At 51.3% G+C, this 13,684-nt stretch overlaps 1 protein-coding gene across 4 annotated transcripts in view; it reads right to left on the bottom strand.

Moving 5' to 3' along the window:
- PTPN5 (protein tyrosine phosphatase non-receptor type 5) overlaps window positions 1-13,684 on the bottom strand; it is a 53,911-nt gene that overhangs the window by 9,103 nt on the left and 31,124 nt on the right. For all 4 annotated transcript variants that reach the window (XM_019651410.1, XM_019651411.1, XM_019651412.1 and 1 more), the window contains 5 exons: window positions 5,438-5,625; window positions 4,740-4,847; window positions 4,415-4,492; window positions 3,687-3,928; window positions 2,261-2,450 (listed from right to left, as the gene is read on the bottom strand). In XM_019651410.1, the coding sequence (XP_019506955.1) occupies window positions 2,261-2,450; window positions 3,687-3,928; window positions 4,415-4,492; window positions 4,740-4,847; window positions 5,438-5,625 (806 nt within the window). The remainder of the gene's footprint in view (window positions 1-2,260; window positions 2,451-3,686; window positions 3,929-4,414; window positions 4,493-4,739; window positions 4,848-5,437; window positions 5,626-13,684) is intronic.

Genomic DNA, 13,684 nt, shown 5'->3' with positions numbered 1-13,684 from the left:
TTCAACAAACATTTACTATTAAATGAGTTAGTGCACATAAAAAACATTTAGAGCAGTGTCTGACACATGCTGAGTGCATAATAAATGTTATTATTACTGCTGTTTATTGAGAGCCAGTCTGGCACATGGCAGACACTCAATATTAACGATTGATGAACAAAGAGGAACAAGAGAAAAAGCGACCTGGCCAGTCATTGCTTTCTTCCACACTGCCTGTGCTGCAGCCACACTGAGTGGCTTTCTTGATCTGTGTTCTTGCTTTTGGACATCCCCACCTCAGAACCTCATGTTGTGCTGCTTATTGTATGATAACATTCACCTCCATCCTTATCTTCTTATGTCCTGTGCCTCTTAAATGCCACCTCCTCCAAGAAGCCTTCCATGATTCTCCAACAGGAAAGCAGCCTTCTTCTGAGCTCTCAGGGCTGTATTTGTACCTCCCAGTAACGCTCTGTGTCAAGCGCTCCAAGTCTGAACTTCTCTGTCTGGAATGTGAGGTATTCTGGAATCTGGCCTGTCATTACTGTCAGCTGCTCTCAAGAGAGCCGCCCTTCAGTTCCGCTGGTCTCTTCCTGTGGCTAATATGCCATTCTCCATCTTACCTGCAGGTCTGAGCTCATGGCATTCCACTTGCAGAGAGCACCCCTCTTCAACTCTCCACATCATTCCCACCCTTTAAGGTCCCCCTCTAGCCTCACCTCCCCCCGTCCTCTCACCTCTGCACTCCCCATCTATCTGTCCACATAGTTGAGCACCTGACCCCATATAGTTTTATAGTGTTCACTGTGTTTGGACCCACTAAGCATACACTTTGTAAAATGAGGATTTAATACTCACTTTCTAGGGTTGTTGTGAGAATCAAAAGAATAAAAACTGTGCAAAAGCACCCATGGAGTGGGTGTGCAGGCTGTGTTCCTTTCTCTCTGGGAAAAATCGACAATGATCTACTGAACAGGAAACAACAGAAAGGATGCAAACCCTTTATTCAAGGGGAGGCGATGGTAGTGGGAGCTCAGAGCCCCGAGTAAGGACTGGGTGGTCCAGGAAGGCTTTCTGGAGGCATGCAGGGTGGGAGAGAACATGTGGAAATGTTTGGGAGGAGAAAGACATGGGGGGCTGACCCAGTTTGAAGTGGACAGTCTCTACAGGGGTCTGGGGACATGAGGCTGGAGAAGGGGGCTGGGCTAGCCCAGCTCAGTAAGGCAGGCCATGCCACGTTCTACAGCATTTGGAGCAGTGGGGTCACAGGGAGATGGAGGTCTTCTCAGAGAGGAGCGCCATTCAGTCTAGACAGGGAGCAGGGTGGCCTAGGGCGAGGGAAGCTGTGAGGGAGGCACACGGTTCCCCATTCCTCTGGCTTCTCCCAGGAGGGACTGTCCCCAAATACTCATGACCTTTCGTCCAACATGCCCACAGAGGTGGGCGAGTGACCTGATGGGTGCATTTGACTGAGGGACGGGCTTTTGGACCCCAGCCCCTTCCTTCCTTCTCCTTTTGGGGCCTTCCTGTTAGAAAAGAACTACAGGAATGCCCCATGGGGTGAGACCCAGGGTGTGCCAGCACCACTTGGAGTGGGCAGAAAGTTTGTTAATTCTGGGGGTCGGTATTAGGAAGCTTGCTATTGCTGCATACCTAAGCCTCATTTTAAACTTAGTCTTTACCAACAAAAATAAAGGCGATATTGTGATCTCCTAAGTCCTAGCTCTTAACTGGCTGAGTGCTCAGGCAGGTAAAACAGGGCTGTCATGTATCAGGTCCCTCAAAGTTCCCAACAAGAGGCAGCTGGAAGCTGTTGCAGAGGTTTAGAGAGGAGGTGATTAGGAACACCTTAAGCTATAGCCACAGGGGTGGAGAGATATCAGTGCAGGATGAACAGCGCTTGGTGATGTGAGGCAGGGGGAGGGTGGGAAAACAGGAGCCAGAAAAAAAGGCTTTCTGTGGCTTTCAAGGCACAGTACTGGGCACTAAAGACTTGAGAATGCCACTTGTACACCAATCACCTGACGGGCGCTTTGCACACATTGGTGATCTCTTTAATTCTTGCAACGTCCCCATCATCTTATCCTCATTTTCCAGATGAGGAAACTGAGGCCCAGAGCGGAAACAGTTTGCCCAAGACAGTAGGAGAGCTGATAATGGAACAATGTTAACCTAGCAAATGCTGAGTTCTGAGCACCCAACTCTACTGTCTTGTTAGGTGGGTGACTGACATGAGCACAGAGGTCTGACCACTGTGGGGTGGCCGGCTCAGGGGACTCACAAAGAATTCTGCCTGCAGCAGGAAGGGGTCCAGGGCCTTTTCGTGAAGCTCCTGGGCCTGGAGGATGCGGGAGGCGCTTAGCAGGTACTCGCGGGCCGACTCTTCCCGTGGAGACATGAGATAGCCAAAGCCCTCTTCGTTGCAGCCTGGTGTGCACATGTCCAAGGTCAGGGAGACATTGGAGCCCCTCCTGGAAGAACCAGGAAAGAGGAAGTGAGTCTCAGGGGCAGGGAGGGGCATTAGCTGGGGACCTTGGAACAGGAAGACGAGGGAGGGAGGGATCAGGGGTAGGAACAGGGTGGGTTCCACAAAGAGGGGTAGGAGTGTGACAGCACCCTTGATATAAGGAGCATGAGTCTCAGTTCCAAGGCTTAGGCCCGATTCCCCACCTCCTGCGTCTTGCAGTGGAGTAGCTAACTGAGTGGGGGGTTGGGAGCCCCAGCTCCAAAGGTTCCATCTGAGGCAACCTCAACACAGCCCTCCCCTATATTCTCCTCTGTCACTACCAGAGGCAGGGCCCAGCCCTGTGGCCCCCAGGAAGCTCCCAGAGAGAGGGCACCTGCCTAGAGCAGAGAAGCAGGGCTCGACCCTCTGTATCACGGTCCTGGGCCCGGTAGTCTGGGATGAGGTTGCCAATGAGTCAAGGACATCTCATCCAGGAGAGGCCGGGGACCCTCGGCTGTCAGGGAAAGAGGGAGTTCTAAGGGCAGCACAGCAGCGGCAAGGATGTCTATCCTGGACAAACTCTACCGTGTTCAGTGTCTAAAGACACAGAACAGGAAGGGCCCTTATTACACAGAAAGGGAAGCCGATTCCCAGAGAGGGGGTGAGAATTGTCCAAGCTTGCTAGTAAGGGGTGGCAGAGCTGAAACAAAACCTATGTTTTCTGGCTCCTCATCTAGTGCTCCTCCTATGACATCATGTGGGCAACTCCAATCTGGTGTGATCTGGCTTACCCAACTGGGCTCTCAAAAGAGGGTGTCGATACCTCCTAAAGTGTGTTCTATAGAACACTACAAGGTACTCTATAAAAGTAGGGTTCTGTGGTCAGGTGACTTTGCGGAATGCCACACATTACTCCCTTGTTGATTTACAACCAACACAAGCATGTTAAAGGCTCTGACAAGTCCTGCAGTAAAGAAACCTATCCAAACTAACTTGAGCACAGCAGTGTATGTGTGAGTGTGCACATGTGTACACTTGTGTATGCCTCTGTGTTCGTGTGCAGTAACAGTATTCCTTAGCATTCATCTTGGGGCATTCTGATCTATGTGCATCAGACCTGAAGAGCATGTGTCTACACTGGCTAAGCTATGACGTCAGCTCAGTCCTGGACACTGGGAGTTAGGGTCAGGCATCTGCCCTTCTGATTGGGAGCTGAGAGCTCCAGGGCCCAGAGAGCCCACCCCTCCTCCACCCCTCCCACCTCTCCTGCAGACCCATGGACTTGACGGTCAGTGATGTGGGGTCGGCCTCAGGCTTGATGTCCATCACGCAGTCAAACACAGGAGTCTCAGGGACCGGGTCCAGGTCCAGGAAGTCATCCTCGATCTTTTCCTCCATCCACTCCGAGTAGGTGAAGGAGGGCTGGCGGCTCACCGACTGGCGCCTGTCTTCGGGGGGCAGTGGGGTGGGTGGCTCTGGGGGAGCCCTCAGGAGGTGCCACACCTAGTTGGAGGCATAGGGCATCATGGACATGGGACCATGCTGCTGCCCCCTGGCTGATGGGCTGTCCATGGGATTGAGCCCCCTGCCCCTCAGTGTGTCCAGAGCGGCCCTGCTCTCCTAGGAGCTGTCTGCAAGGCACTGCCCCTCACCAAGATGGGAGGCTCCACCCTGCATCTTATCCTTTCTGCCCCCTCCCGCCCCTGACATTCAGTTTCTTGTGGACTGAGGGCTTCTTGGTGGGTGTGGGGGTTCCTACTCCAGTCTTCTCCCTGCATCAGCCCCTACCCCCGGCCTAGAATACTGCAAACCAATTTTGAGAAAGTAAGTGCTTCTCACCCCAGGTTGGACAAACCAGTTGAAGGAGGCAGATACCTTGTCCTTGGCCCTACCTAGAATGTCTAGTCTGTAGGTCAAATCAAAGCTTTTGGGGATCAGCCTCAGGGTCAGGGGAGGGGCGCACCGAGGCCGGGTCAGGAGGTGCCTTACCAGGGTGGTAATGAGGAGCACAGACAGAGAGACCAGCAGCAGACTGAAAACTTCCCAGGTCCCAATGCCCAGCCAGGCCTGGGGGACAGGAGACAAACAGGTCAGGTTGGGGGGGGGGGCGGGGTGCAGAGATCTCATCTGTTTCAACAGGGACAGAACCAACCAAGGCTCTGAAAACTTTGGACCAGGTCTGGGTGGGGAGCAGCGGGGAGCGCTTCAGGGCTGTGGAAGTATCTTCTGAACTCAGAGACGCCCCATGCAGGGGTTGGTAGGACTGGAAGCCCCCCTCCTCCGTCCTCCCCTGGGCATCCCCGGAGCTACTCACCACGGGTCCTAGCTGTTCCAGGAGTGTGAGCAAGGAGGAGGAGAGGTCTGTGGCATTCTGTGACCAGGTGGGGCCATAGCCGCTGAGCCAGAGCATCCCGCAGGCAAGCTGGGACAAGTGGACTGGGTTCGGGGCCTGGGTTCCTCGCCTCTTATTCCCCCCTGCAGAGCTCACCTTCTGCCTCAACCTGGCCCCCCCAAGGTCCAGACTGAGCAGCTGAGGAAAGGGCCCAGGTACTGTGTGCCCAGAGACAGCCTCAGTACTCTCCCTGGAGAAAAGTGGACTGAAGGGAGCCAAGAGAAAGTCCTTCCCAGAGGGGACCCTCCCCTGCCCCGGACCCCCACCCCATCCCCCACCTCCAGCTGAATACATAAAAAGGAAAGTCTCCCAGAGATACATCATAGACAGGAAGTCCTCAGAGACCCCTGCAGATCAGGGGGATATGTGTGTGTGTGTGTGTGTGTGTGTGGGGTGCTATGTTCCTGCTTTTGGGGTTAAGGAGGGCTTAGCTATCTAGGCTGTAGCTCAGAACTCCAGCCTTCTCTTCATGCCAACCCAAAGGCTGGGAGTTGCTGAGGGACACCAAGAAGGTCCCTCATCTTTCTGTATCCCCAGACAGCCATTTTGGGGAGGAACTGGAAGAATGTCCCTTGACACGCACTATCTCCAGGCCCTTTTGAGGCCTGCAAAGTCCTTACCAGGAACTGGGAGGCAGCTAACAGGCACAGGCTGCTCCTGACAGTGAGGGAATGGCTCCTGGTGCCTTGAGGTGTTGGCTTCTGAGCTGGCTCTGAGGGCGGTGAGGGAGGCAGTGGCATCTCTCTCTGCGAGTCCGTGAGCCCTTCCGCCTGGTCCAGCGCCTCCATCACTACCGGCTGGGGGAGACCTGCGCGAAGCAGACAGCAGACCGGTGACTCGGGTCCTGCAGACCCATGGCGGGCCGCTCCCTCTGGGGCTGCTGCAGCTTCCTCTCAATCCGGGATCAGTCAGCGTGGCTCCACTTCCAGCGTTCACCCTCGATTAGCAAAGCAATATTCACCTACCTTCGTCAGAAAGAGCTAAGTGTGGGTGGACAAATTATTTCTCTTTTATTTCTCCAGTAACAGAGTTAAAATGGCAGGAGGTTTTTCAGGGAGTTAACATCGTTGTGTTTACGCAGCTTCATTCTTTTCCATTTCTTAAGGAAACAAAAACCAACCACCTCAAACTCAATTAAAAGAGAGAGAGAGAGAGGAAAAAAAAAAAAAAAGACATGGCATAACCAGGTTGTGAACCTGAACAGCCCACCCACGCCTGCCCTCTGGATTTTTGACTCTCGTGCTCTGTGCCCTGACTGGGGCTAGAAGTTGGACACTTAAGATCACAGCCACATGCCCCTCCCCCACCTCAAGACCCCACACTGAGGGGGTGTGGGGGCACTAGGGTGGTGTGGAAGAAAATCTTGGTGTAGTAGAATATCAAACATTTGGGATTCAGTTATGGGTCTGTCTCTAATTGTGTGACCTTAGGAGAACTACCCCCCTCTCTGGGCCTCAGTTTTCACACCTGGAAAATGGGAATTAGGCTCAACCTTTGGTTTCCTAACTGTGCTTTTTAGAGCCCTAGCAATTTCTCAGGTGCACCAGGCATTACCAAGTGCTCTGAGTCCCTATGCTTGTGGCTCAACCATGGAAGCTCTGCTTGTCCCTGTTCCATACACTGGGTTTCCTCTATGGTTATTTTTATATTTCCACTACTAAAATAGTCTGAATAGCACTGGCTTACGTCTGAGGCCCTGGCTGTAGTGTAGGGATTCCAGCAGCAGCCACCTTGATGAGTCCCAGATGTTGAAGGTTGCCATCCAAAACCACATGTTTCAGTCTATTGCCAAGAAGAGAGGGGCCAGCAAAATGGGTGCGTATGGCTTGACAGTGGGGATGGGACTGTCCGCACACCATTGCGTATATGGGACAATGGACTCCTTTTCTGGTTGGGCAACAATGGAACACCCACAGCCAAGACCACACGAGGCCAACGTCGTTGTTTGTCCATGTGCTGGCTTGCTCACGCCATCAACATTTACTCAGTATCTCCCATGGCCAGGATCAACAGGGCGGTGCAGAGCCCAGGTCCCACCGACAGCTGTATTTCTGTCACAGGCTCCTCCTCCCCAGGTGCTGACGCTGTATGGCTTCCCACCTGCTGTGTTCCAGCCACACTCCATGTAGTTCCTCAGGGGAGCTCACGCCCTGTACCTTACACATGCTTTTCCCTCTGCTTGGAACATCTTCCCCCCACCCCCTGCAACCCCTCCAACACTTTGCCAAGTTAACTCCTATTCATCTTGTAGAACCCAATCAGATGTCACCGGAAGAAAGTCCTGCCCTATCATATATGCCTAGCACCCCATGCCTTTCCCTCATCCCACCAGCAGCAGCAGTGTATCTGGGATGTGCAAGACCCTGCTTTGAGTGCTTTTTGTGTGAGAATTTACTCACTCTTCATAGTACCCCTATGAAGTTGGTAGTACTATTATCCTCTTTTTACAGAAGATGAAGATGAGGTGCAGAGACGTTAAGAGACTTGCCTAAGGTCAGATAGCTAAGTGGTCGAGGTAGGTTCAAACAGAGGCAGTGGGACGGGCTTCCGGCTACAGTACACTCACCACGGTTTGTAAAATTATTTGTTGACTATCATCTCCCCCACTCATCTGTTAAGTTCCATAAGGGCAGGAGAGCTATCAGTTTTGTTCTTTATGATTGTCCACGGCAGCTAACACAAGTCCTGGCATGTAAACCTGCAGTAAATACTTACTAAATGAGTGAATGATGATGGGTAAGTGATAATCTTTTATTCAGTTTTCTTACTGATAAATGGGGATAATCATAAGTACTTTGAAAGGCTATATGAAGACTACAGATACTATAGATGAAAGACCCAGCATGGCATGTGGCATCTATAATAGGTGCTCAATAAATGCCAGATTATAATAATGATTACACATGATCCCCAATCTCATGGGTAAAACCGACCAGTGGGTATGTGTTTATAATACGGTGCATTAAGTGAGAAATCTAAGTGCTGGTGGAGTCCAAAGGAGCTGGGGGAGGGCACCTACCTTTGCCCATAAAGGCTACAGTTACTAACCACTTGAGCACACAGCTCAGATCCTGGCCAGCAAGGTGAAACAGGAAAAGCTGCTGCTAAGAGGTGGATCATATAGGAAGCAAAGAGTTTCCACTATTGATAAGTGGAGGGTTGATTACTTAAGTAGCAAGGTCTCCACCCACACCCTCCAAAAAAAGCAGTCCATAATGCTGCCAAATATAGAAAGCTGGGAGGGGTATAACCCCCCTCCCCCGCCTCCTGGTCAGGGGCTTGGCTCTGCAATGCACACACTGTGGACTTTGGACAATCCTTTCTTCTCCCTGGCTCTCAGCTGCCTTAAAAAGAGGGGCCTGAACTAGAGACTCAGTGCTTCTCAGAGGTTCCTGCCATCCTCAGAGGACAGGGCACTTGGGTCTTTGGGGGGAAAACAACAAGCTCACACAATCTTAAACTTGGCTGCTTTGTTTTAAAATTCATGGGTACTCTTTGTTCTATACTATAGTATGTCTGTACTTGTTTTGATTTTAAAATAATGTGTTATTTTTTTCCCCTCCCAAAGCTTTGAGTCAAATTTATGCTTCAGGAAAATGTGCTACATTTATCCTGTGGCTTCGCCCTCAGGGGTACATGTACCCCAGTCTGAGAAGCACGGAACTTGCCTGCAATAAAACCTCATGCGGCTGTTATAAATGACTCTCTAGATGAATATTTAATAACATGGAAAGAAATTCCGATGCTATGGAGTGAGAAAGGCAAGGTTACAAAACAGTATGATGTCCTTGGCCTTAAAATTTAAGAAAGCATAAACGTGCATATAAGAAGGTGCAGAATACCTGATGTTAAGAGAAGAGGTTAACATGGGATTGAGCTTGGAGGGCAGGCCGCACACACAGTGAGGGCTCCATAAATGTCGTTCACCATAAGTGGGAAGAGGAGAAGCCAGGCATTAACAACAGTTGTTTGCAGGAGGGTGAGATTAGAGGTGACTTTTTTCTCATTGTTTATGTATTCTAGATTTCCTCAAATACATACACACATACATATAAATATATATGAATATACATATACACATACATTTATTTGTAGAGAGAAAAAAACATTTTTAAAAAGAGATTACCATTCCAAGTTTAGATGCCACGTGATCTCTCAGGCATCTCAGGTTCCAGGGGCCCTGACTCCCACCTGTCACACCTAAATGCACAGAGTGGGACATAAGAGATTGAGAGAGCGTGCACGGTGATACCCACCCTGTCACAGCACAGCCACTCAGAAGATAGGCCCCTGAGGATGAAGCATCATCACTTTTGCATATGAAAGGTAGCAGGTTAACTAACTTGCAAGAAAGAAAAACTGCAGGCTGGTGGAGCCCTGTGTGCACATCTCAGAGACAAAGGTGGAGGCTGCTTTCTTTCTGTTTTGTTTTGTTTTAAATCCACAGGGTACCTGGCAGCGGGGCCAGATAAATCCAACTGTGGGGTATATCACTAAGCGTTTGGTAGATGCCCACCTTTCAGAGCAGGGTTTACTTAAAAGCTTTTCTGGGCAGAAATCTAACATTTCTTTACTCAGGATGATATATTTTCAAACACACACTGCATCCTGTGTACAATTTTGGAGGGTTTCTTGGTTAAGAACCCCTGATCTTGGCAGTAGTGAACAGAAGTCTATGATAGAAAGTGGTGAAAGTGGGGAAGGTGGAGAACTGGGTTGATTTCAGTCTCTGCTCTTTTACCTACATGCATGAGTTCAGCACACATGTATTGAGCACCAGTTATATACTTTGCCAAGCACTGGGCCAGGCTCAAAACAGTCTCTGCCTGTATGGACCACTGTGGTCCTGGGCCCACTTGTCCTGTTGGCCTCTGGTCCTACTCCTAGAGATGATGTCAACTCTTGTCCTTGCCCCTGCCCACCCTACCATTCACTATCTTGTTTTGGGAATGACAAGGCCACCTTGCCGGGCAGGCTCTGTGCAGTTCCCAAAGCGCTTCTGCACACGCAGTTGCATTTGCTTCTCTCGGCAGCCCTGTGAGGTAGATATTATCATCATCAGCCCCGTTTTGTCGGTGAGAGGCGGCTGCTTGTGTCAAGGGCTGGCTTTTCAATAGTTCACAGCGAGGTAGCTGCTTTGCCACGCATGAAACCCTGACTCAGAGGCAGCTTGCTGACAGTGATTTAACATCTCACCAGCTCCTCATGCGCTTGCCTCTTGCGCAGGGTGAAGGGGATTTTCCAGACAAGGAAATCAAGGCTTAGAGGTTAAGTGGCTTGCCAGAGTTAAGTGCAGACCTGACATTCGAATCCAGAGCTTCTTGACTCCAAGCGATCTTTCCATTTTGCCATACTGCTTTTCAAGAAAGGGTCACTGCAGCAAAGGCAGGGAGATGGTGAGAGCCCTTGAGGGAGGGAGGGAGGGAGGGAGGAAAGGAGGGGGGAGGGGAGGAGGGAGAGAGGAAGGAAGGGAGGGAAGGAAGAGGTCCTGGAAGGCAGGAGCTCAGTATCCCAGGCCAAAGCTCTGGGGACCTGGGTAGGGCCTGCAGGCAAATGGCTTTCAGGTTCACCTGGGGCATGTAGAAACACTATGATCCTTCTCCTGTCACACAGCGCCCAAATCCCACCATTAAACTCTGCAGCTACTGTGTGCCCTGGGGCTCCTGAGCTGGAGAACCCGTGGCTGCTCCCTTCAGTGACTCATCCTTGGAGCTCCCAGCTGCTAGCTCACCGGAACTGGAGCAGAAGGCTGGCTCAGCCTGTTCCTGTTTACATGAGGAGGGAGGTTGGTTCTGTCCTATTCAGTCTTCCCAAACATGGCCAGGGTGACCTCCCAGCCCTGCCCACCTAAGTCACAGGGGACCCTGATCAACAGGACATCACACTCAGTCCTGGCCAGGCTTCTAGAACCACTGATGGTCAGAGCCTGACAGGTTCTGAGGGGCATCTGGTCTAGTCTGCTCATTTCTCAGATGGGGAAACTGAGGGCCAGAGATAGAAAGTGGCTTGCTCAAGGTCAACAGCCAGCCAATGGCAGAGCCAGGATGTTGGCTGCTACCATCACCACTATTAGCTAACACATAATGAGTGCTTACCACGTGTTGGACGCTGCTCTAAATGTTTTACGTATATTAACAAATTTAGTCCTTACAACAATCCTAGGAGGTAGGTGCTACTGTTACCCCCATTTTATAGATGAAGAAACTGAGGCACAGGGAAGTCGAGTTCCTTGGCCAAGGTCAGCTAATAAATGGTGGAGCTCAGACTAGAACTCAGGCAGTCTGTCTCCCAGAGCCCAGTCCATTGACCAACACACTAGATGAGATGACCTCAGGTATCCTGCTCTCTGCTCCACATCATCTTTAAGGAATCTCCAACACTCCCAACCTCTCAATATTTCAGAAGTACGGTCTCATCTATCTAGGAGATGGTGCTGGGCTCCACAGCTTCTCACTGTGTCTGAAATCCCGCCATTAGATATGGACGCTTGTGTATTGGGTCACTGCTCTTCTCTTATTGTGGGGATGGAGGGGGGTGTGGGTGGGATGAGGGGGAAGCCTGAACAGTTTTCTAACAGCTTCTACCTGTGGGGGTGGGGTGGGGTGGGGTAACAGCAGGGAAGACTTACCCTCCATCATGCTCCTACTCTGCCAGCTCTGAGCCAGGCACAGCAAGTGCTTTATGCTCATTATTTAATACCCTTAATACCCATAGTCACACTGTAGATTGACATTATTGTCCTGTCTCGCATGTGGAGCCATAGAGGCACAGAGAGGTTAAGTCACTTGTCCAGGGTCACAGAGTCAGGAAGTGGCAGAACTGGAATTTGAACCCAGGTCTGTGGGACTCCACAGGCCATGATCTCTCTGCTATGCCACAGAAAGGCCTGGAAACCCACAAGGAGATGGGGTGAGGCAGGCTGACCAGGCCTATTTTGAAGTTTTGCTTGGGTAGGCCCTGAAGGCACAACCAAGGGAGGTGTTGCCAGGGGAACTGAGCAGGGGAGGAAGAGTCTAGCAGGAATAGGCCCAATCAGCCGTTTCTGCCATCGCAAGCATCACATGCTTCAGCACTCCCCGGGGTTCTGAGGGGCAGCTAGGCCTTGCTGGGCATGGGCCCTGCTGTGGTTCTGTCCTTACTGGGACAGGCTGGGGTGGTGGTCCCATTTTCTGTTACCTTTTGGGGGTGCACAGCAGGTAAACTGGGAGTCGGAGCGGATATGTTGGGGTGAGAGAAGTTTCCCCAAATCAGTGTTCTCATTTGGCAAACATTCACGGAGCAAATGTGCCCTGGGAATGCTTTGTGTCTCAGGACTAAAGCTGACCAGCAGGACTCCTAGGAATTTTGAGAACAGCCCTGGTGAAAATTTTCTAGCCCCTCCGGGCAAAGGCACACCGATGGTGGGTGTGGAGTTCTGGGGGTCAGCACAGGATTCCCACAACCCCTCTGGATGCTCAGTCCTGCTGCTCAGTGAGGAACACAGCTGACACATCCACAGAAGGACATAGCGAGATGACAAGGATCTGGGTGGGCAGCACGTGTTTGATCCCTTTGGATGGTAAGCTGGCTGAGGGCAGGGCCCAAGTCTTATTCATCTCTGCATTCCCCAGGTAGGCAGGATGGCAGGGGGGAAGGAAACTAATTATGGCATAAGAGGGTTCTGGAATAGAACATGGGTGCTCACCACTTATGAGCTACATGACTTGGGCAAGCTGTTTAACGTTTCTGTAACTTGATTCCTGTGGTGGTCTTCAAAGGAGTTGGTGAATTCTTCAACATTCCTCCCATCAGTAGGGGGAGTCTGTGTCCCCTCCCCTTGAACGGGGTGACTGCCTTAAAGATGAGGATGTGGCAGAAGTGATGCTGTATGACTGTTGACTAGGTTTAAAAAGTCCACGTGGGTTCTGCTGGTTCTCTCAGGACCCTTGCTCTAGAAACTGTCAGCAGCCACGTAAGAAATCTGGGTGCCCTGAAGCTGCCTTGTGGAGAGACAGAGAGAGAAGAGAGAGAGCGAGAAGGAGAGGGAGCAAGTGCGTTAGACACGGTGGGAGCTCAGCAAATTCTGAATGCTGAATGGGGCGATCAGCCCAGACACTGAGCAGACGGGCAGTGAAGCAGGCATGTACCTGCAGCCTGAGACCCAAGTGGACAGAAAATCATCTGTGTGGGACTTTTGTGTGTTGTGTTTAAAGTCAATGTTCTGGGAACTCACCTCAAGCAAGATGCGATCCCACCCAGGAGGGGGTGGGCAGCTGTACTGTTCTCCCTCCTGTCTAATGCAGAGCTCTCCTCAGTGGCTTGCTTCAAGCTGGAGACCCTGGTTCTCAGACTGACACAAAGAGCTAGTCTGTGGGTCTGAGGTTTGAGCTAAGCAAGCGCTGCTGCCTCCAAAGCCATGGGATTCTATATTGTCCTTTCTCTTAGCAAGCCTGGCAAGGCACAGTGCTGAGTGCTCAGTGACTGCTTTACAAATACTGACTCATTCAGTCCTTATAACCATCATATGAGATAAGGGAGAGGGCTGTCTTCACTTTACAGATAGGACAAGAGAAGTCCAAGAAGTTAAGTGACTTGCCCAAGGCCATCACGGCTTGTGGAGAGAAGAGCCAGGACTCAAACCCAGGCGGTTGGATCTGTCCTCTAACCCAGACTCCATGCTGCCCACCCCAGGCGGGCCTTCGCTGCTTCTTCCTCTTCCTTGTTGGGGGCAAGTAAGCCTGAGAAGGTGTTTCAGCCCATTCTAGGACAACGGGGACAGGCCTTCCCCTTTGGCACAGTCTATCACACTCTGGCATGTGGCGGGGGTGGGGTGGGGGGCAGAGAAAAGACTGGGACCAAGATGATGGGAAGAGGTCTGGCAACGAAGG

Source organism: Hipposideros armiger, unplaced genomic scaffold (genome assembly GCF_001890085.2).
Source record: "Hipposideros armiger isolate ML-2016 unplaced genomic scaffold, ASM189008v1 scaffold_159, whole genome shotgun sequence".
Taxonomy (NCBI): domain Eukaryota; kingdom Metazoa; phylum Chordata; class Mammalia; order Chiroptera; family Hipposideridae; genus Hipposideros; species Hipposideros armiger.
The sequence above is the reverse complement of the archived record's forward strand: the minus strand, read 5'-3'. Positions and strand labels throughout refer to the sequence as shown.